The sequence below is a fragment of the Anoplopoma fimbria genome, chromosome 21 (assembly GCF_027596085.1).
Source record: "Anoplopoma fimbria isolate UVic2021 breed Golden Eagle Sablefish chromosome 21, Afim_UVic_2022, whole genome shotgun sequence".
In the NCBI taxonomy this organism is placed as follows: domain Eukaryota; kingdom Metazoa; phylum Chordata; class Actinopteri; order Perciformes; family Anoplopomatidae; genus Anoplopoma; species Anoplopoma fimbria.
In genome coordinates, this window is record NC_072469.1 from 15,012,669 (window position 1) to 15,034,876 (window position 22,208).

The 22,208-nt window shown below is 42.6% G+C and overlaps 2 protein-coding genes and 3 non-coding genes across 7 annotated transcripts in view; 2 read left to right on the plus strand and 3 right to left on the minus strand.

The window, feature by feature from the left end:
* The window catches only part of LOC129110418 (partitioning defective 3 homolog), a 325,305-nt gene extending 323,442 nt beyond the window's left edge, over positions 1-1,863 (minus strand). For both annotated transcript variants that reach the window (XM_054622495.1, XM_054622494.1), the window contains exon 1: positions 1,670-1,863. In XM_054622495.1, coding sequence (XP_054478470.1) covers positions 1,670-1,789 — 120 coding nt within the window. In that variant the 5' untranslated portion in view covers positions 1,790-1,863. The remainder of the gene's footprint in view (positions 1-1,669) is intronic.
* Positions 1,864-3,454: 1,591 nt separating this feature from the next.
* Positions 3,455-3,526, plus strand: trnaw-cca (transfer RNA tryptophan (anticodon CCA)). Its single transcript has one exon. It is a non-coding gene; the product is annotated as a tRNA-Trp (tRNA).
* Positions 3,527-6,608: 3,082 nt separating this feature from the next.
* On the plus strand, positions 6,609-6,680 carry trnaw-cca (transfer RNA tryptophan (anticodon CCA)). Its single transcript has one exon. It is a non-coding gene; the product is annotated as a tRNA-Trp (tRNA).
* A 429-nt stretch (positions 6,681-7,109) lies between these two features.
* On the minus strand, positions 7,110-7,181 carry trnaw-cca (transfer RNA tryptophan (anticodon CCA)). Its single transcript has one exon. It is a non-coding gene; the product is annotated as a tRNA-Trp (tRNA).
* A 1,092-nt stretch (positions 7,182-8,273) lies between these two features.
* On the minus strand, positions 8,274-22,185 carry cul2 (cullin 2). 2 transcript variants are annotated; one of them, XM_054622853.1, is made up of 21 exons: positions 21,888-22,185; positions 20,627-20,765; positions 20,151-20,253; positions 19,953-20,047; positions 15,476-15,581; positions 15,005-15,087; positions 14,584-14,680; positions 14,243-14,353; positions 12,992-13,154; positions 12,697-12,821; positions 12,245-12,352; positions 11,929-11,988; positions 11,687-11,815; positions 11,453-11,539; positions 11,181-11,333; positions 10,878-10,955; positions 10,701-10,767; positions 10,312-10,514; positions 10,037-10,138; positions 9,802-9,918; positions 8,274-9,130 (listed from the first exon to the last, which is right to left on the minus strand). In XM_054622853.1, the coding sequence occupies exons 2-21, from the start codon at positions 20,743-20,745 to the stop codon at positions 8,999-9,001; spliced, it is 2,238 nt and encodes a 745-aa protein (XP_054478828.1). In that variant the 5' UTR covers positions 20,746-20,765; positions 21,888-22,185; the 3' UTR covers positions 8,274-8,998. The 2 variants fall into 2 exon arrangements, with proteins under 2 accessions (XP_054478828.1, XP_054478829.1); XM_054622854.1 differs by lacking the exon at positions 21,888-22,185 and adding an exon at positions 21,429-21,587.
* Positions 22,186-22,208: the final 23 nt, after the last annotated feature.

Consider the following 22,208-nt stretch of genomic DNA (forward strand, 5'->3'; position numbering starts at 1 on the left):
ATGCCAAACGTGATTATTCAAATACTTATTGCATGATACAGTATAGTTGGCGTTTTTTGTTCAAAGCAGATAAATAAAAACAAACTTTTACGCTTTTTAAATGAAGCGTCAAAGCACTACCGTGTTGCTGTCAGCTGTGGGAACGTTATACAACTCACGTGACCTGAACTCATCTTCCTGCAGTCCAAAGGTCTATGCTGGCCTGTGATACAGTAGTTAGTGTTGACCTGGAGCCAAGTGTTCTCCAGAGGGGAAGCCTACACTTCTACATTTACAGTGCCACTGCATGGATCAATGGACCAGTCGCCTCCATTCTGCTGAACCATGGGAAACCCAACAAGCACTGGTCAACAGGGGAGTGAATGTGTGAATGTGTGTGTGTGTGTGGTGTGTGTGTGTGTGTGTGTGTGTGTGTGTGTGTGTGTGTGTGTGTGTGTGTGTGTGTGTGTGTCTGCATGGAGGAAGTGCTCTTCAAGAACGAGCGTTAATGTTGACCTACTTCATCACCGTTTGCCTTCAGTGGTGAAAAATCCCCTACTGAGGCGTAAATATGAATGAATGTGAATATTTTCCAGGAAGTCATGGGCTTTTCACCTGTCAGTATGGATCTGAGGTGTAAGGTGAAGCATTTACTGATTGAAAAAAAAAAACATTGATTTTGTTCCATTAAACCCTGACCTGCCATCACTGTACTCTCAATCTCAACCTTTCCCCTAAACAGAGAGCATTGTAGGTTTAAACAACGAGCGGCTTCATCTAGGTATTCCAAGGCCTTGTAAAGAGGCTGCATGGTAATACCACTTGGCAAAGAGGAGAGAGAGAGCGCTGTCACAGACCATGGAAACAGTACCAAACTTGAATTCATTCATTAGTCATTCAATGGGCATTTAAGCGCAGCCACTAGAAAACCCACAAAAGGGAAAAAGCAATCAGTGGCCTCATTCAGATTTGGCACCGGAGTTTCACACACTCTCATGCCTTCACTCATTCAGTAGGTGAGAAACTTGGATTAACTTTTAAAAACTTTTTTTCTTTCATTCACCGTGTAATTGCAAAGAGCAATGAGTGCAAAGCAGTGCTCCTCCACCAATGCACATAACAATGTGTCTATAGTGACACTAACAGTGAATCTGCACTATAGTAAATTATAGTTGTAACTCAGTAATAACAAATAGTCTTTTTTGTTGTTTTTCTAGTTGCACAAACAGTAATACTGGCGTATACACACACACACATTATTTGGTTCCTACTTCATCCTCACTGGATGAACTCCGTGCACTTTTGCACACTTTTCAGCCAGTGCAACTACAGTAGCAGTTAATAGGGAAACAATTCCAGTGTTTTCCAGTGAACTTTTTTTTATGGACTCCTCACTGTAGAGAGCAGTCCACCTGTGTTTCACAACTTTTTGGATTCCTCGTGGATGAAAAAAAAATTCAAAAAAAAACAACAATGAAACGTCGTCGTCCCCCCACCCCCACCCCAACACCACCACCACCCTCCTTGGGGGTCCACACCGACTCCAGGGGCAGCCGCTGGCTCTCTTGTGCCCGATCTCTCCGGCTGCCATAAGCCCGTAGAAAGAGCGCCATGTTGAGGCTCCGGTTGGGCGAAACGTTACGGGAAGCGCACCGGAGCGGGGCTGCCGGCGGGCTGCTGGCGGGCTTACCTTTGCGATCGCCTTCTTGTACCTCATGGCCGCCTGCTCGATGAGGCTGTGGACTTGTATATTCCCATCTCCACACGGGACGACCACCCTGGTCCTCCCGAAACACACCGTCACTTTCATTTTCACCTCCTGCCCGCGTTAATCCTCAACGAGGAAAGGAAAGCCGCGTCGGGGAGACGAGAACCATCCCCGGCGTGAAGAGGTGGAACAAAAAAAAAAAAAAAAAAACTTAAATCCTCGGTGGTAGAGAAGAGGTCGAAGTGAAGTTGTCCTAGTGTCCAGATGGTGTCCTCGGAGGAGGAAGAGGGGGCAGCCCAGCCATGGATCCGTGGGGTGGTGGCAGCAGGGCTTGGGGTTGACTCACTTCTTCACAGAACGTTCCCAGCCAGAAGCCTCTCCAGCGGGAGCGCACCTCTGACTGACACCGAGAGCGCGCCCACATGTCGGAGCAGGCTCCAAGAATGTTTCCCTACAGCGACCGATAGGCTTGCGATGCAGGTTTTCTTTTTTTTTCTTTTTTCTGGAGAGAGAGACACTTCACTTCACTTTGCTTTGCTTTGTTGTCACACACACACACACAGAGAGTTGCGTAACACTTTGAATTTGCAAATGTGTTTTTTTTTCTTTCTTCTAAAGTAGAGGCTAAAGTAGTAAGTTTAGGTTGAGATCTGACAAAACAAAACCTCCTATGAACAGATGGTGATCTGTTTTCATTATAACTGGAGATATGGCCCTTAAAGCACTTTTTTTTAAAAAATATTTTCAGGATTATCAGTGTCTTTAGTCTAAATTCAAGAGCAAGGGGACATTAAATAATGGGTCCAGGGCCAGATTAACCTGTATGAGGGGCCCATCTCTCTCACACACATACGTTACTCCAACCCATTTATCCCAGAGTCCCAGAAACCACATAGTATATTCCCTCTGTTTAGCTGTATGGCAGTTAGTTTGTGATCACATGTTTAAGCAAATTGAAGCGATTGCAACACAGACTTTCTGAGGGGCCCGTAAGGGTCGTGTACCTGGAGGCAGGTCCCATGGTTCGAAGAACATGAGATTCACAGGTTGTTTGAGAGGTTTTAGCTTCGTATTGTCACTGCGTACGATCCACAGATTCTGATTGACATCTACCTGCCATACAATGTCTTCACATGGCACTCCTCTGGGGTCAGACGATATCGTATTAGATGCAGATCTCTAAGTTTGATAGTTATGGTTATGTAAATCTGGAAAACCCTGACAGTTGGAGCAGCTCAGGTTAAATGCTGCAGGTCTACTGCAGCAAGTACGAGGCTATACAGGTGTGTCGATCCAGCACGAGGAACCTATTAACAGATGTTGAATTCCAACTTGAATAAATGAGACGGACTGGATGAGTTGAACTCCCCTGCAGCATGGAGCTGCTGAGAACAGCACTGATAGCAAAGCAGATATTAACGCTATGCATATGACTATAAATTATTGAGCCGCAGTGCAAAAAAAGAAGAGACGGGCCTAAGGCTGGATCTACGGTATGACCCAATTCACTGATAAAAGCTGCAACCTTTCTGTGGAGCTTCTCTCACAGAGCTCTTTATGATCTAATGAAGTCCGAGTGAGTGAACGTGAACACCAGTGCAACATGGACAGCCCCCTCTTTTTACCAAACTATACTATCACTGCTCAAATATTTCTTCCCTAACGCTCTCAGTTCTGTTGGTTTGTTGCTTTTGAACATACACGTATAACCTAAAAGATTGGACTTTTTACTTTTTTTAGACAATATTTCTTCACGTCAAGGGCTCTGACCTTGTGGCGCAACGGTAGCGCATCTGACTCCAGATCAGAAGGCTGCGTGTTCAAATCACGTCAGGGTCAAAACATTGATGCTTATTGATATATTGACTTATTTAAGACTTCTAGATCTGGATCTAGTTGACTGTACAAGGTATTCCCCTCTGAAAACTGCTGCTCACTTCTGCACAAATAATCCCCCCTGTTGGCCAAAACACTCTCTCAAAGAGCAAATTAAGGAGAGATTGACAGCTTTACAGTATTTTCCTTCACCTTTGCATTCCTGGTGTAACGCCAACGTCTCACTTATATCCACATTTATGAGCCAAATGTGTGTGTTTACTGAAATCCAACACCCGAGCCCCACAACGTTTTTATTTATTTGACATTATGTCTGTCAAGAAATAATCAGACGCCAGTCTAAATTTGTTGCTCAGTGTATGAAGTCAAACTTGAGAGCTCGTTGTAGAGGACAGCAATGAGTCCGTCACTCTTTTTGTCAGGAGAAAAAATCCATTATTCACCCCAATCTGCTTCAGCAAGATGATTGTAGTATGTCCACCGCACATCAGGAATGCACAGAGACAGCGGTGGAAATGAAGATGGTGCAGCTTCACTGGGGCCCATGACCTGAGAGGGGGAAATAATAGTGTGTGTATAAAAGCAAATATTTATGGATAATCAAATTTACACCTAAGAATCTGTGTGGTACCCATAGGGGGATCTGGACTTGTCCCCTCCACATTTACAGACTTGTCCTGTTCAGAGAGAAGAGCGGGAGCACGGAGAGTAAACAAAGCCTCGGAGTCAGCTGACAGTGAGGCGTTACTTCCTCCACAGACGTGCTGCGACATGGTCCCGAGAGTGGAGGAGGTCATTCCTGTCATCTCAGAGTTACCTCAACACCTGAGAATCCAGCAACACACTGATTCATTCATTCATAGATGTGTGTAATTTACACCGTCCTACCTCTACCTCCGCCCAGCGCCTTCTAATACCACCTTTCTCTATAAGCTCTATTCAGGGTGACTTGTACCTTTTACTAATGTATTATTACGTGTCAAGGGCAGGTCCAAGACAAAGCGTCAGGTACAATGAACACACATTTTAAGTGTAGTGGAACAAGGCTTTGAAGGCTAGTAACAGATATATCAAGTATTCATTATAGCCTAGTCATTATAGCAGACTGTTAATTTGAATCATCATTTATTGAATGGCAGGCTGATGGTCACGAAGCTGAAGAACTTGTTTTAAGAACAAGTGGCGTGATTTTGTTTTGCAATGGTTCAGCAGCATTTCTGATGCCAGATCAGAAGATATGCTGTGCGTTCCAATACCCATACTACCATTCTAGTTAGTACGCCAGAAAGAGATTTAGTATGTCCCAGTACATACTATGCCAAAAATACCATTATGTCCTACCGCATCCGATCATATTTTGCAGTATGCAAGCCAGCACGCTTTGCTGCACCTTTAGGATAAGGGAGTATGTCCAAATTGATTGCATACTGCATGCAACATTGTGCACGTTATAAGGGCAGCTGCAATGTGTTAAAAAGTTTTTAAAAAGTGTGCAATTTGACATGCAGCTTATGTGTGGGAATTCACGGGGTCAAACCTATATGCAAAATAAGCCCTGCCTTATTGTCAAGCTAGTTGAAACGGAGTCACCACTCTCCCGCGTCCAATACAAAGCAAGGGGAAGAGTAGAAAGGATATGACATCATTGGGACATTTCATGCCACACCCACCTACTGTCTGGCACGGTTAGGGCTGATGTCTGCATATTCTCAGAGGGTTTTAAACTTGTTTTTTTTTTTACGCTTGCAGAACTGCAACACCATCGTTGAGTGGTTTAACTCACACATAACAACGTCAAACATAACTTAAATCACATCTCTGCCTCCATCTCCATCTGATGCAAGCCGATGCATATGCCCCCCCCACCCCACCCCAACCCCTACAGCAAACATTGGGGTTAATTCAAATTTAATAAAATGTTCCCGTTCAAAATTCATGCAATGCCTCCTTCACTGACCAATGTGTCTCACAAACAGTTTTTGTGAAAGCTGAAAGGCTCCATCTGCAGGCTCTTAAACGCATTACACCGTGTCTTTTCTTCCTCTTCAGGAATCTCCTTTGTCTGGATTAGGTTTAGAGCCTGTAATTGCTGTGTTTGTGGTCAGTGTACTCGTTGAACACAGAGAATGGTGTAAGCACTTTGATTTCATGATTTGCAAATGCAGCCGCCTGCTTTTTTTTCTGTTTGATCCCTATGTGGCCCAAAACTTACAACAAATCCATTAATAATAAAAAAAAAAACCTCCCTGTAGTGCGCAGGACATTTTACCTCTGTCTATTGATCCTAGTATAAATAGCACTGCTGTGTGTTTTTTTGTGCATAGCCTGTTGATATTGCACAATATTGAATATGGTGAGTAGATGCTCATCAACATTTAACTGGACAGAGCCTATGTGTTTTCGACCAATACACTGATAATAAGATAAGATAAGGACATTTACAGGATTACAGCAGCAAAGAGGATAGTGCAAAACAAGAGACATAGTAAATAAAAAAAACACAAGATCAAAATAAGTATTATAAATAAGCAAATGAGCAATAACAAACAGTAAAGAATAGTAGAGAATCCACAGTAATATTATATATACAGACAGAAACTATTATAAATATTGTATTGCACAGTGTATTAGTGTAACAATGTGTAATAAGGGACAGATAAAGGCCTCAGATTCTCCACTAATTTGAATCTCTGTCAAGTTGAGCCTGCTCTCTATGAGAGTTCATCTCAACAATGTCAAAAAAAAAAAAGACCAGGGAGGAAAAACAACTCACTTCAGGGTGTACACAGACAGGAGTGGACTGTACTAATCCGTAGGCCCTGCTCCTGTTCAGTGCAGATTTCACCCCAGCGTCACATCGTCAGGTCAAAAAGGGTCCCTGACCCCTCTACCTGATACCTGCTGAAGCTATGCAGACTAGAGGGATACATCCAATTAGAAGGGGAAAAAAAGGGATTATGGCAACAACTTGCAGCGAAGCAGCAGCAGGAATGAATGAGGCTGTGAAGTGGTCAGAGAACTGTGTTGTGCTGTACTCCTCTCACCACTGTGACTTTCCCAGGAGACATAGAAGGTGTTTCCGTGCGACCTTGTGGCGCAACGGTAGCGCGTCTGACTCCAGATCAGAAGGTTGCGTGTTCAAATCACGTCAGGGTCAAATGTATTTATACATACATCAATATTGAAGTCTCGTGACCACAGCTGTTCCAGTGAGAATAAGAATGTTGACGTGACAGTTTTGGATTCTTTGTTAGAACACATTCACATTCTGTTGAAAAATCTCACATTGTGAACTTCTTTCCTAAGGCCTTTAGCTAGCTCATTGCCATCTGGTGTATTGTTCAATAAATCTATTACAGAAACATTCCAAACCAGTTGAATATGATTTGAATGCATTAAAATATCTATTGCACTTCCATGGGTATATTCTTGTCTTACAAAGCTGTGGTTTCTCCAGCAGATAATCAGTTATATACAGTTACTGTCAAATGCAAGGCAAATGAGTTTTTGGAATTATGATATATTGTCAGTAGATATTTTCATGTAAGTGAAACAAACCTATACCTCGGGTTTTGTTGAAAAGGATTGACCCCGACGTGATTTGAACACGCAACCTTCTGATCTGGAGTCAGACGCGCTACCGTTGCGCCACGAGGTCCTACACGGCCTATCACGACACAATAAGCACATATAAAATGTTAGAATGCGAGGATGTAGGAGGAGAAAGTGTTTTCCTTCCTTTGCATGTATGCCACCGTTTGGATTGATAAATGAACCTAAGATTAAATAAACACGGCTAATGTGCCACACACGTGACATTCTCTAAGCCCCCCCTTCCTCGGGCGTGCATCTCGTGCACGCATGGACGCTAATACTGTCTCATCTTCATTTTATTTCCCTCACTCATGTCGTCCTGAGTCAGCACCATGGACAGCTGTCATGCAGCACAACAACTGGCTGTGGCAGTCACAAATGCTGCGTGCCGAACGCGCATGTGCGCATGACGCAGTTTGTTTGGTTTTTTTTTTTCAGCTGTAGTTAGCTGCATCTAAAGCAACTTCAATATTGTTCAATTTAAGTCACTCACTATTACTTTACTATTCATTTTACTATATGTAATATTAACCCTCAGCAATTTTGACTCAATGTTAAAAGTCCTTGAAGAGATGGATGCTGGGAAAGCTTTTTTCCCCAGCATTCATCTAAATCCAGTGGACTCTTGTTTGGTTGAGTTTGTTCTGTAGTTTCTTAGGAACTTATTTGTGATTTAAATGTTCTTATTGTGTTGCTGGAGCTCACTGAGCCAATTGCCGCGCTGCTGATGTCATGATGGAATGACCCCAGTGTTCAGCAGTCTCATAGCAGAGGCATAACAAAGCCATTGTTGTTGGTAGTTTCACTGTGCTCCTTTGTTCCCGTTCTCAGTTTTCACCAAACAGATCCTAGCCTCAATGTTTTCTCACTTTGTTGGATGCAGTGAAGTCAATTCCTTTCTTACATTTGTTCAATCAAACGGTAAATCACTCCCTGCAGCTGCTTCACAGTAAATGACTAATACTTGTTGAGTGGTTGTATACATTCTACCTATTTTGACAGCAGATGAGCTTGCTTAAAGCATTGACATAAGACAAAGGGAAGGGAATCAGAAAAGTACCTGTTACGTAGTGATACGATTTCCCTATCAGAGTTTAAACATCCCATGACCAACACCGGAAAGAACTGACATATGGATACACATGACAAATGTTTACATAAAACCTTTCAGTGTTTTTATTTATTTATTTGACAAGCAGCAGGATCATGTTTGTCACCTCATTTTTTTTTCTCTTTACATTTGAAAGTAGATACAATAGTCAGTATACCAGTTTTATTACAATATTTTTTTCCTAACTTCAGTACATTTAACAAAGAAAAAATAAAATAAACACACAACAACTGCAAACGTGAGAAAAGAAAGCATGTATTTTTTTTTTTAAAATGTGTAGCCACCAATGGTGTCATTGGTGTCACAACTCACTCTTTCCCCAGGTTTCTTTTTTTTGTTTTTTTTACTTTATTTTTCCGGTCGACTCGTATGTTTATCGGCTCTTTCCTCTCGAACAGCGATAGGCATTTTTCTTTTTGTCGTTTTTGACGCACGGGTGCGTGGCACTGGTGATGTTGTAAACAGCTTAAAAAAATCAGAAAGTGGGCGGGGCTGGGAGGAGGGTCTCGTGGGAGGTGGCGTTAGCTGGCTGTCTTTGACATGACACGATGACCTTTTTCTTGTTTGTTTTTTTAAAAAGATGGAGGCACCAGTCCTGCTTTTGGTCACCGCGTAGAATCACAGCGGACAGCGACAGTCCAAAACCTAAATAGATGAATGAGTCTGTTTTGTTATTGATTTTTTGTTGTTTTAGACCTGCATCTGCCGGTCAGTCACACAGGCGAGTGTTTGTGTGTTGGGGGGTGGGCTCCATGGCTCGGCTCTTCTGCCTACGCCACGTAGCTGTACTCGTCTGCCGAGGTCTGGCTTCGCTCAATGTACTGCTTGTCGATGAGCACCTCGATGCACTTCTTGATCATGCTGATACTTGGGTTAAACCTGGCTTTGGACTGATTGATGACCTGCACACAAGGACGTTTGGGAAAAACAGAGTTAAGAGTTAACCTGACGTTACAAACAGTGGATGCAAGAATGCTACATCTACTGATATAACATAATATTTAGAATATTCTTCATCGAGAATAACAAGGTTTTTTAGACAAATAAAAACATGTAAAATAGTGATAACTATATAATTGTGCCTATGTGAGTGGTTGTTTATGTCTGTGCACTGTAAATATGTCTGATATGTTGGGATACATGAACGTATGTGTAAATGTTAATATGCATGTCTTTGGATCTGTGTGTTTTTTGCGTGAGACATGAATATGTGCAGGGATGGAAAACAAATTTCCCTCCTGAGATGACTATGAAGACACAAGACAAAGGATAAAGAAGATATTAAACACTGCTGTGCTTAAAAGATGTGGGTTGCCGTTTGTGTATAACTCAAAGAGATGAACTGAAAAAATGAATTATTATGATCCTGAAACTCAATACAACCGGGATCTAAATGTTTCAAACAATAGTAAACCCTAAAAAGAAAAAAACATAATCAAGTAGGGCATATTATCAAATTCACAGTAAATTCCTTTGACGGCTCCTTCAGAAGTTTGCACGCTATTACCCCGTTTCCCCTTAACTTAACCCAGAAATCCCTAAAAGGTTTTGAAAAATGAGGACATCCACCCACCTCCTGGATGAGGGCGTTGTGTCGGAGCACCTTGCGGGCCTTCATGATTCTCACTATAGCAGCTTGTAAATACATTTTGCGGTCCTCGTCCACGGCGCTCCTCGTCTGCTCCATCTCCTAATGATCGGACAGATATGTGACGAGGTGGATTTAGTTATCAACATCGCTGCTGAACAACAGGGCAACACTGTAGTTTGAGACAGTATTCAGAAGGACGGATGACCGCCTGTCTTACCTGTGGCGTGTCTTTCTGCATCGATGTTGTGATCTTGAACTTTGTCCTTTTACTGGTGAAAGTCATATTTAGCGAAAACGTGGACTCAGTTTCGATCTCCTCCTGTGAGCAGAGTATTCACATAAACATCATTGTTTTTCCACATGGACAAGTACTTGACAAGGCAACTGGTGCAAAAAAACTACCCAATCAATACACACTGCCAGAGACCAAACACCATGCAAAAGTGGTGGGATATGCTTCAAATTGCACTTGTTGCACATGAGAGCACGGACCTTTTGCGAGTCGTGGTTGAGCATCTTGACGTCCAGCAGGGACCTGATGGTCTTCTGTAGCTCCTTCTCGTTCATCTGGGTGCCGTCCTGCAGCTCCTTGTAGGTCACCGTCAGGCTGTTGTTGAAGGCCAGCAGCACAGCCATCTGGTAGGTGGTCACCATGGCAACGTAGGGCTTGGACAGGTAGTTCATCTTCACCTCTCCTGTTTGAGACGTGCAGATACGGATGAATGGCGGTACATACAATTGAACCAGCTAGATTCCTATTTACTCAGTTTTTGTGAATATAATTATTATTGATTACATTCATTTTTTCCCCCCGTCCATGATGAGAGCTATCTGGGTGTGATACTGTTGCTTTAAATCGTGCATGTGTGTGTCTGTGTTACCTGTGCAGAGATAGTGCAGCCAGGTCAACTTCCTCCCACTGAAGTGTTGATTATAGAACAACTCAAACTGTGAAACAAGCAAGTGAAGACAGGGTTTATTTTAGCATTTTCTCCCCCTTTAACTCAGTATAAACCTATACCGGACATCTCAGCTGTTCACCACAAGCTTTAACTCACCATCTGCACACTCTTCTCTAGCTCTTGAGGGATGGCGAATGTGGAGGAGGGGACGTGCGTGAGGGGCCAGGCTCCAGCCTGCAACCACATGGCATTTACCACAACATTACACATTTGTACTGAAAACAACGTGGGAACAGAAGCTGTGGTCCAATCAAAACCGTCTAATAAAGCCAAGGTAAATATAGCAATACGATTTGAAGCACAAATGTCTAATAATGTCTCTAATAATAGTCGTATATTTATAATCCTACGGTTGCTGGTATGAGTGAGGAGTGTTAGCCACATCGGAGTTCCCCTCACCTGTAATACGTAGATCTGGAAGCTGATGCCCAGGTCCACCACCGTCTCTTGTGTCTTGATGAAATTGTTGAATTTGTTGTTGAGGTCGGCGCTCACGCTCATGTCCGTGTACATTCTGTGCAGTTTGCTCGTGAACTCATAGCCGCAAGCTTGCTGTAAAAATAAATAAGGAGGAAGGCGGAGATTGTTTGAACGAAAGGGGTCATAAACAAGAAAAAAACATGTCAGACATATCAGAAGTTTTAGTTAATAACATTCAGCTTTGCACTTACCTTTAGTTTGTTGATCATGGCTTCTTCTGAGTCCATTGACAATGATAAACCGTGTATTAACCGCTTTGCTAGCATTCTGGCATAAAACTGTGAGAAACAAAAGAAAAGCAAGACTTGAAACACAGAACCACTCTTTGTAGTACATGGGGACTATGGGGATACAAAAAAATTGACAAAACCTCCCTCCTAGTCATGGTTTTAATAATATTCCAGCATTTGAGGAACTCTGGTCACCTTTTGAAAGATGTCCTTGTCGTCTATGTACTTGAACACTGTGATGAAGCTCGTCAGCTTGTCCTCCACCTCGTTCTCCGTCATTCCCTTTGCAGACTTTTTCAGCAGATTGTCACAGTACTTCGCCAGCTGCACAGACACACCAGGAGGGACACGACCTGGTCAGGGCACTGTGAATAGCACATTGTGTGTGTGTGTGTGTGTGTGTGTGTGTTTGTATGTATGTGAGTGTGTGTACTTACAAGTTCAGGGGCTTTACAGATGGACTTGGGCTCCCTGAAGTTCACCACGGACGTCAATGCCTGAGAGAGAGAGAGAGAGAGAGAGAGAGAGAGAGAGAGAGAGAGAGAGAGAGAGAGAGAGAGAGAGAGAGAGATCAAATAAACACATTCAGTCCGATAGTGAAGAAAACATGAACACGTGTTCATAGTTATACTAACACATTTATAACTGTAGTTTTACAGTTACACAAAGTATACCAGGAAAAGAGAACTTTTAACTGTTATGAGTATATTGTTCAAAAGAGGCAGCCGCCAGTATGAGCGTGGGGTTTATTACCTTATCGAGTGCACTCATGAAGTGCTGATCTCCATTTAGAACTGTGTTTATGAGCTGAACAAATTTACTGTGAACCTCCAGCACTGACTCCACGAACAGGGTTGGCATCTAGGAGAAGCCAGAGGAGCGAGACAAAGTCGCATTAAAAGTAGAATTATTTGAAGCTAAAACTCACAGACAAAAAGGTAAATCTCTGTCTATTTTAAAGACACTAAGCAGTCAAATCAAGCGGTCATCAAGCTTCAGAGGTACAATTTATGATGAAAGCAAAATGGAGATGTAACAGTTATTCTCATCTCTTACAGGAATATCGAAAAAACATGATTGTGGAAGTGCACGCTCAAAGCCCTTGCAAAGCTATTATCTAAAATAACAAGAACAGCAGCTGAACTATACTATACGCACAAGTGCAGACATCTTTGCATACACACATGCAGTGCTGTAATACTTACGTTTTCCTGAGAGAGGTTACTGGTGCCTCGGATGCCCTCGTTGTGGATATGGACCTGCAGCTCCTGGATCATGTGGGGCAGCCCGTTGGACACGGACCGCAACAGGGTGTACATGTTGGCCATGTCTGGACAAAACAACACACACACACACACACACACACACACACACACACACACACACACACACACACACAGTTTGATCCCAAATTCCACAACTCAATGTGTCCACAGAATCGCATGCTTCGCACAAAAACAGATCCATGCATCAGGACACAGAGGAGCGCAGTGCACTGACCCTCTCTCTTCTCCTGCCGAATAATGCTCTGGCACTCCCCATGCAGGAACTGCAGATGATCTGCCACCATCCTCTGCTGGCATTCATGGATCACTTTGGCATAGGAACTGGGGTGCAGGTACTTCCGACACCTCATCTCTTCGTCTTTCAACCGCCCCAAAACCTGGAGGAAGAGATCAGGTGGAAAAATACAAGGGCACAAGGGTCAGTATGTCGAATGACAAATCAGCAACTACGACGTTTCAAAAAGCCAAATATATGATTTCAATCATATTTTAACATGTATAGGGCTGTGCTAAAAAGTTTGAAGGTTCATAACGTTGACATTTGAATTCTAAATCAAAATTTGAATGCTGCACCACTTTTTTCATGTCTATCCATTTGGTATGAATATGATATTTCTGCACAGTTGCAGATAAAGATTAGAATACACTATTATTAGTATAATACTATTTGTAGAATTAAATTCCAGTGGTGTCTGTGTAGAAGTAATAAACAGCTATAAACAGTTGTAAGCAGCTATAAACAGCTATAAACAGCTATAAGCAGCTATAAGCAGCTATAAGCAGCTATAAAGTGGGTTAGATAAGAAACTGAGACTGACCCTGTCCAGAGAGGAGGCGACTGTACTACAGTGTCTGTTGCTGCTCTTTCACAGTCATATCACATACTGCCCTAATGCCTGGTAACACTTTAATAATAATCCTGTTTACACGCTGGGGGGATAAATCTATCAGAGAAAGCTGATTATTGCCAGAATGAATGAACGAGAGAGAGAGAGAGGGAGACAGAGAGCGGTCATGGCAGCTGAAGTAGCCCAGGGGTCTGTGATCGCAGCCTTAGCGAGTTAATGGTAGAGCTAATACTCAGATTAAAACTCTTATGTCACTGGACTGACATGACCTGCCAGTTCATACACACACAAACACACATACATACACACACATGCTCTGGGTGAATGTATTAATCTAATGGTTGCTGATGTACCAACACACACACACACACACACACACACACACACACACACACACACACACACACACACACACACACACACACACACACACACACACACACACACACACACACACACACACACACACACAATCTAGAAAAGCTATATTGCTGGGGTTATAACATGCAGAGAACCAACGACTCATAACAAGGGTATAACAGCGTTATAGTAGCTCACATGGCAGCCAGAACACACACAGCATTCACACGCATGCATTATCTGTGCATCCATCCTACCTTCTCCATATACTGTGAGCAGTTGGACTCTTGCAGGAGATTGGAGGCTTCCTGTTTGTAATACTCTCCCGTTTTCGTCAGAAATGGCCCTTCGAAGATTTCCTGATAAAACTGCAAACACAGGAAGAGAGTGTGGCCCCCGTAGGGTTTAGTATACATGGATTTACACAGACCTATATGAGCAACTACTGTTCAATACACAAACAGTAAATAAAGACATTAAGCTACCAACAAAAACATTTATTTATTTATTTAACTACACTGACAAAATGATAAATTGCCTGATATAAAAACACAATGCAAACAATTGTAATACTCCGGGGAATTATTTGTTGTCTTACCTTTAGTGGAAACTTCTTCTTGTACTGTTCAACATGAACAAAGGAGTTGATGACCCCGTGGATTACCTTCTGGTTAGGGTTCTCGCCACAACGATCACTTTAAGACAGGAGGAAGCTAGCGTTAGGGCTGATGTTTATGTCGTTCTCTTTTTTTTGTTAAATATTATTTTATATTTGAAGCATTGTGGGAACACTGTTAAAGTGTAGGTTAAATAGTGCAGCCCTAATGGTCTACATGTCAAGTCATAAACAGTGTGATAGACTGGAAATACCTGTGCAATCATGCTAATTACAAACAAATTAGTGTATAATTAGAATACCAGGACAAAATACACTGTCCCTCCAATCTCTCACCAGAAATATTCTACTTAGAAAAAAAAGGATTTCAGAAAATAATTTCAGCTTGTGTGGAAAAACATACTTTTTGATTTCATTCAGCAACATCCGGATAAGGACAGCCTGAAGGGGCTCGATCATTAGCTTCCTCCACATATCGAGAGCCAACTGGAACGGCAAATGAGAAGACAACTTATAACAATGGCGTCAACATGTCTGTGAGTGGGCCACTGAAGTTGGGCAAGTCAAAGTTGTAAAGTGAGCTCTTGACCTGGGTACAACTCAATCAATCTTTGCGTGTGCTCTCCTTTCTTTTATGTAGGGCTGTGTATCACGATATGAGTCATTTTCATACCTCAATTACGATATATAGCACGATAAAGCATGTTTTCTGGTCATTCAATATATAAAAAAAAAAAATAATCGCTATATGAAATAACCACCTGGTTTTGTATACCCTTATGTGAATTAAATACTTGACAATTTTTTCCCCCAATTTATAAAAAAAATGTAAAAATGTTTTGTAAAAAAAAAATTACAAAAAATCAGCCAATACCTCTCCAATCTCCATGAGCGGCTCGTTCATGTCCACTCCTCCGTAGCCGTACTGTAGGTCTGCTTCTGTTAGTTTGTTCTTCTTGATGAACTGAGTGTTGAGATACCTGAACAAAGTGGGGAAAGAGTTCAAGACGTTAAGATATCAATTGCATCCGGAGGAGTTTGAGGAGGTGTCATCTAATATCTCATTTGTGTAATGTGTGTTGCCTCAAGTTGCAAGTTGAGTTCATGGAGGCTGTGAGAGACAGCTTCTGGCAAAAAAAAAAAAAAAAAGCTCTGATAATCCATACGGTGCCCTAGCTGTCCTGCACCCCAACAGCAGACAGACAAAGTAATCTTGTGAGCTGGTCAACACGGTCACCAGTCAAGGCAGCTACTAGAATACATTTATTTATTTTGACAGAAGGCCTTGTTTCCGTCTCGCTTCTATTTTGCACTCAAACACACAGAGCATCAGAATGAGGACGACGCATTTTATACTGAAGTCACTAGTTCATACAACACATACTCTGATGTTGAAATGCATTTACTGAAATTGTGTCTCAACACATCTCTTTTGTGTTTCAACATTTCTCAGAGGAAGCGATTACTAACTCAGCAGCAAGACTACCACCAAACAGACAGACACACATATTTTGATGGCTTTCACCAAGCTGGTCTATGTAGGCAGATTGAGTCCACCATAAAGGATGTGTAGTTCCCAAGAACACAGGTTCGGTTTCAGCATTGGTGGGAAGTTTTGGGGTCCTTACACAGGACATTTTAAGCATAAAGACACTTCATTTCTTGCATCAATCTATAGTGGAAATGTATTTATTTATGTAAAGGAAAACACAAAATTCAGGAGCCATGTAACAATTCCAAATGTAAAAATATAATGGAATATAATACAGTAAGGCTCTCGGGCATTCGGTATTGCTTTCAAATATTTATTTTACTGTGGATCAACTTGACACAATTTACTCTTCCCTCCTCGTTTTTGTGCTAACCTCATTAGATGTGCATGTGGCATCTATTCACGGCATTGATGCAATTAATAATTGTAATTAATTTATAAACCCATGGAATTTAAAAGCTTATATGTGTTTCAGCAAGATTCCTGCTCACATTCAAAACTTTCTGCACATCCAAAACGTTCCCCACGTATCTGTGTCGAGAAAGTCGTAATATTTTGAGAAAAGAATATTATAATATTAATATAACTTCTTATCAGGCATAGATCTCACCATTGTGTGGCTCATTGTCCACACAAATGTTAACTTCACCACCTCTGATAAAGTAAAAGCTAGGGCCACCTCAACATGAACATCGAGTCAAGTCAAATCCCTCCACTGATAGCAGTTACAAGCGGTTTTACGTCATTCAGATGCTGAGGGACACTGGGCTTTTTTCTGACATAATTACAGAGGTCCTGACCTCCGTGAGCTCATAGCTGGCTACGACCATGCTGCTCATACCAGCAGGGCATTTCTCTGTGCTGGTCAACAAGCATTTCTTGTCCTCTCTCCCTCTGCTCCTCTGTGCCGCATCGGTGCTGAGGGGGGGATCGAAACACTGTTGAGCAAGAGAGCGATACGAGTGGTTCCAGATTTGGCGGCGCACAAAGCTTGGAAGAGCAGTTATTTTGTCGTCCCAAGGAAAAAGGGGGTACTAGGTCCTCCTCTGGACCTGAGCGTGTTGAACTAATACCTACCTACTCAACAGTACAAGTTTAAAATGCTAACCCTCAGACAGAAGGCAATAAGCCCGTGGTATAAGTTTACAACCATAGATCTCGCAGGCGCTTGCATCGCGATACACTCGGACTACAGACGGTTTGGATTTACATTCAAAAGGCACGGCCTGAGTAACTGGGGCTGCTGTCCGGCCTCTCACCCGCCACCTACACCATTACCAAATGTGTCGAGGCGGCGTTAGCTCCGCTCCGGGAGAGCAATGTTTGCATTTTGGCCCATCTCCGGAGAGCAGGCAGGCAGCAGCGCAGCGGTCACTGGTACTGTCACAGCTCTGGGCTCGTCAGTAAATGCGCAGAAGAACTTGCTAACAAGTCAGCAATTATTTTTTTCCCCTAGCCTGGAAGTACCCAAATGAGTGCCGATTGGCCATGTTTCACTGCTGCTCAGTTTAAGTTGGGTTGCAAACTGTGTTTTTCTGTGTTTTCAACGGTCGCTGTAGTGCTCTTGTCGCTGCAGGCATACCTGTTGAGAAGTCTATTGTTATAGCTATGGGTCTGCCCCCAACCGTGAAGGCCCGATCCATAGTGTGAGGGCATCATTCACCAGAGGTGTGCCTGTTTGGTGGGCGACGGAGCAGTGGGGTAGGATAAGGGTCTCTCCTTTTCCAAATGAAGCTCTAGTTGACAGCTATACTTGCCTGCCATGTTGGCTTTTACTGGGTGATGCCAGCATTCAACCTATTGCCTTTCAAAAGGGAGTCTGCCAGCTGAGGCCGAAGGTTAAATCCAGAGTCCCCTCAGGGGATTTGGCGTTGGGGCTTGAGGCTCTTTGTGGTCCCCATTTGAGCCCATTGATATCTGTGCATCACTCTTGTACCCAGTACACCTCGGATGGCTCCAAGGTGACTTTGCGCCCGAATGTGACATATCAATCTAAACTATACCTGTAGCCAATATCTCTATGGCTTTTGAGCTCCTGAGCTTTCCCCCTGCATTTGCCTCAGAGCAGCAGAGGAGGTGGCATTCCCTGTGTCCTGTGCGTGTGCTTCGCGCCTACATAGACGGCACTCAAGAGTGTGCGTTTAGCTGACCAGTTGTTTGTCCGTTTTGCTTATCTGGACAAATGCAAAGCCCTGTCTAAATAGCTGCTTTCCCACTGGATTGTCAAGGCTATCTCCCTGGCTAACAACAGCAAGGGGTCTTCCATTGTCTCAAGGTGTGAGGGTGCATTGGACCAGGAACATGGCAACTTCATGGGTTTTGTTTAAAGGGGTTTCTGTGGCTGGAGTCAGTTGGTCATCGCTGCACACTTTTGCTCGGCTTAACAGTTTTGATATAACACTTTTGCTCAGTCTGTACTTAAACTGTTTTGATATACGCTGGAGACTCCGGTTCACACAGCTGATGACAGGCGTCCCCATACTACATTACATTACATTATGCAACATGGGCGACTTACAATCAGTATATATTACATATCATTCACCCATTCACACACTGATGACAGGGCTACCATGAAGGTGCCACCATCAGACTTGGAACTAACATTCATGCAACATCCAGTCCACACCGATGGCAAGCCTTCGGGAGCAACTTGGGGTTAAGTGTCTTGCCCAAGGACACATCGACTGCTGAAGCCGGGTATCGAACCACCGACCCTCTGATTGGAGAACTACCTTGCTCTCCACTACGCCACAGCCGCCCCCTACTACATGTGTTCTACCGAATGAATAGACTGAAAGGGAACCAAATGTTATGGCTCTAACTTCTGTTCCCTGAAGGAGAGTAACAAGGTACAACATCTGGTTGCCCCGCTGCACAGCTGGGCTCAGTGAAGAGGTGCTATCAAGCTGAGGCAGGTCTGCGATGACGGATGTAAATAGGCAGGGCCTTACATCTCTACCACAGGTCATTTGCCTTAAATGGTGTGAATGCAGGTGTCTTCAGGCAGGTCAAATTGTGTGTATCCCATATAACATGTGTTGTTCTATGGGTTGCTCTCACTCAAGGAACAGAAGTTATAGACATAACATCTGCCTCTATCAACAATATATATCATCACATTCAATCTGATTTCTCTCAAACCATTTATCTTTGACCAGCATAAAGCACCAGCATCAAGCGGGAAAGGACTGCTAATATAACTGCTCGTGGTGAGTAACACTTGATTCAGTTGGCACTGAGGTCTGACCTCCATGACAGGGTGATTTGTGTTTGACAGGATGCAAACACAAACATGTATATTCACAGACATCAGATGGAGATAATAGGCGGGCCTCTTCTATATTAAGAACTGAACACAACTATGTCACCACTAAAGCCAAGAGCCCCCCTCTCTCACTCTTACTCTCACTCTCACTCTCGCTGACATAATAAATTACAAAGGCATATGTATGCACAGACAGTGTGGCAACTTAAAAATAGATCTGAAAGCTCTCCAAGGGAGTATTGAATTAAAATGGATCAGGATACAAAAAAAATGCACGTTGGCACTATGCTTTTAAGATAATTTTATAAGTGTACGAAAACTTTAGGCAAACTTGTCATAGAATGGGACCACCCTGCATCTAAGGACCTTGACTTAAGAGAACCAAGGATGACAAATATAGACACCGGCTTTGGCTCACCACTTCTGTTTACAGTTGTGCTTGAACACACCACAATGACAACAGACAACACCAGGCCGACTATGGACATGTCCTTCCTATGTACTTGAAATACATTCCAAAGAGACAACACAACAAAGTAGCCAATCATTTTAACACCGTTGTGAATTTAAACAAGGTTGAAGCAATGTTACCTGTACAAGCAGTCCATGTAGTCAGCTCCTTTGCTGTACTCGTCCCAGTATCTGTGGTACATCAGTAAAACCTTCTCCTCTGATTCCAGGACTTTCTAAGATTACACACACAAGCATGACGTGTCATGGAAAGAGGAATAATGCAGTAATGAAAAATGCACTGAAAATGCACCTTGGAAAGCTTTCGTGAGTGCTTACCTTGTACAACTGCCGAACATGATTCTCAAGAAACACCTTGGTCTCTGTGTATAATCTCTCACCCAAAGGCTCTGGGTATGCAACGCACAAGGCATAAATGTCGCTGGTGTCGGAATTTAGGATAAAAATGAGAACAAATGTGGTTCCTTAATGTATAGATGTTAATATACAGTGAATAAAGATGTAGTATGGAATATTGGATACGGTTTATGCTGTTATTCTCAAATCAATTTATAGTATAATGCTTAGTGTCTGCCTGAACAAATGGCTTATTCCACACTGACATTTAACATATAATTAACAACTCTTTTGAAAAACTGTTCTGCCTTTCTGCCATAATTACATAAAACTCTATACAAGCTGGCACCTGCTTTTCTGTACTAAGCGGCTGTATGACTAAACCCTGTTCTAAAAAATTAGCAAAAATGTTGTGTTGCAGTTTCAATTTCAATATGGAGCAAGTTGGCATAGGATACGAGAACCGATCATTCCATGTGGCTCTCTCCACATAGTCGAGCATCACAACAGCCTTGATTGTCGTCAGTAGCTTGTTCCATGTCTCATCGAAGTCCACCACCCGCGGCTTTAAGGACATTGTACAGTTTCTCTTTCAGTCTGATGGGGAAAAAAAACAAGAAAACAAAAATACAGAAGTGAGTAAAGAAATAAAAAATAAAAAAATGAATGCCGAAATTTCTTAAATCTTTAATTCAGTACCTAAATAAATATGTTATGATGTAACCATCCATTCTAATTAGTGAACCAGGCTTAAAGCAGTAGCATCAAAAAAGAAATACACAGGCATCATGAGCAAGGTGACAAAATAAACAACAAACATAATTACTAAAAAATATTTTCACGTTATTTTTATGAAGCTCTTGCCAATGTATATAGTTATTAGAATATTGAACAAACATGTTTCTGTTTGTTTTAAAATAACATGCATAAGTGTAATGATTATAAAGGGCAAAGTGAACATGTACATCAAGAGAAATAAGCCTCTAAAATTGCCTGCTTCAAAACAGCTGTTCACAGCACTATAGTAGCAACAGATGACATAAACACTGTACTCAAGTTCATGGAGGCAATGCTAACGTCCATCAACAGGGAACACATTGGGGTACCCATCGATATAACTCACTGTAACGTGAGCTATGCAGCTTACCAGGAGACTGCTGCATATACAAATAGATAGACTTCTACATCTGTGTCAGAAGAGTCACAGATAACCTGCAAGTAGGAGAGACTAGGCCCTGTGTTGTTTCTCGTCATTCATACCGGTTGATTTCACGTCAGTGAAAACACTGCAACATCCTCATGCACAGTAGCTCTTTTGCTATCAAATTCACACATATACCGATATCCGTCTTTCAAAACCAAGTGTCAACGTTGCTAAACACACAGCCTTCTTACAGTCATGGTAAAGGCAGGCAAGTTAAGGTTACTAGCTAGCGGAATGCCAATCCCAAAATAGGATGGCTAGCTAAAAAAAGGCTAGCTAGCTCCTAGCTAGCATGCTACTTCTTCCTGCTCAGGTCCCAACAGTTTTGAGGCATCGGCTTGCAGCTCGCTGTCGGTCAGCTAGCAGGAAGCTAACGGTAGCTCAGCTATCGTTAGCAAATGGTCCTCTTCTCTGCAATTTCCCCACATTTGTACTGACAGCTCGGCAAAACATGGTGCTGTTGTTAAACGAAACAGGTAGCTGAGGTCGAGAGTGGACTTTTGAATAGTACGTACCTCTGTTCGGTATTTATTTGTTATAAAACTCAAGTTTCTCCGCTGTCACAGGCTTGATTTGTCTCACTTACAGGTCTTTCCTACCTCTGGGACTATACCATTGAATTAGTTGGGGGGGTGTTATGACAAGTGTCAATTGGTCGTCACGCTTTGCAGGTCTTTGCCATGGTGAGGTGTCTTTGAGAATATTTCGAGTTTATAGAATGTTTTCTAAATCTATACATAGTGGTGAGGAATCGACAAATCCACACGGATCCGATCCATAAAAACACCCGTGTGTGCGCCGAACGCCGATGGTATCGCCTAAACTACGGAAGCCTG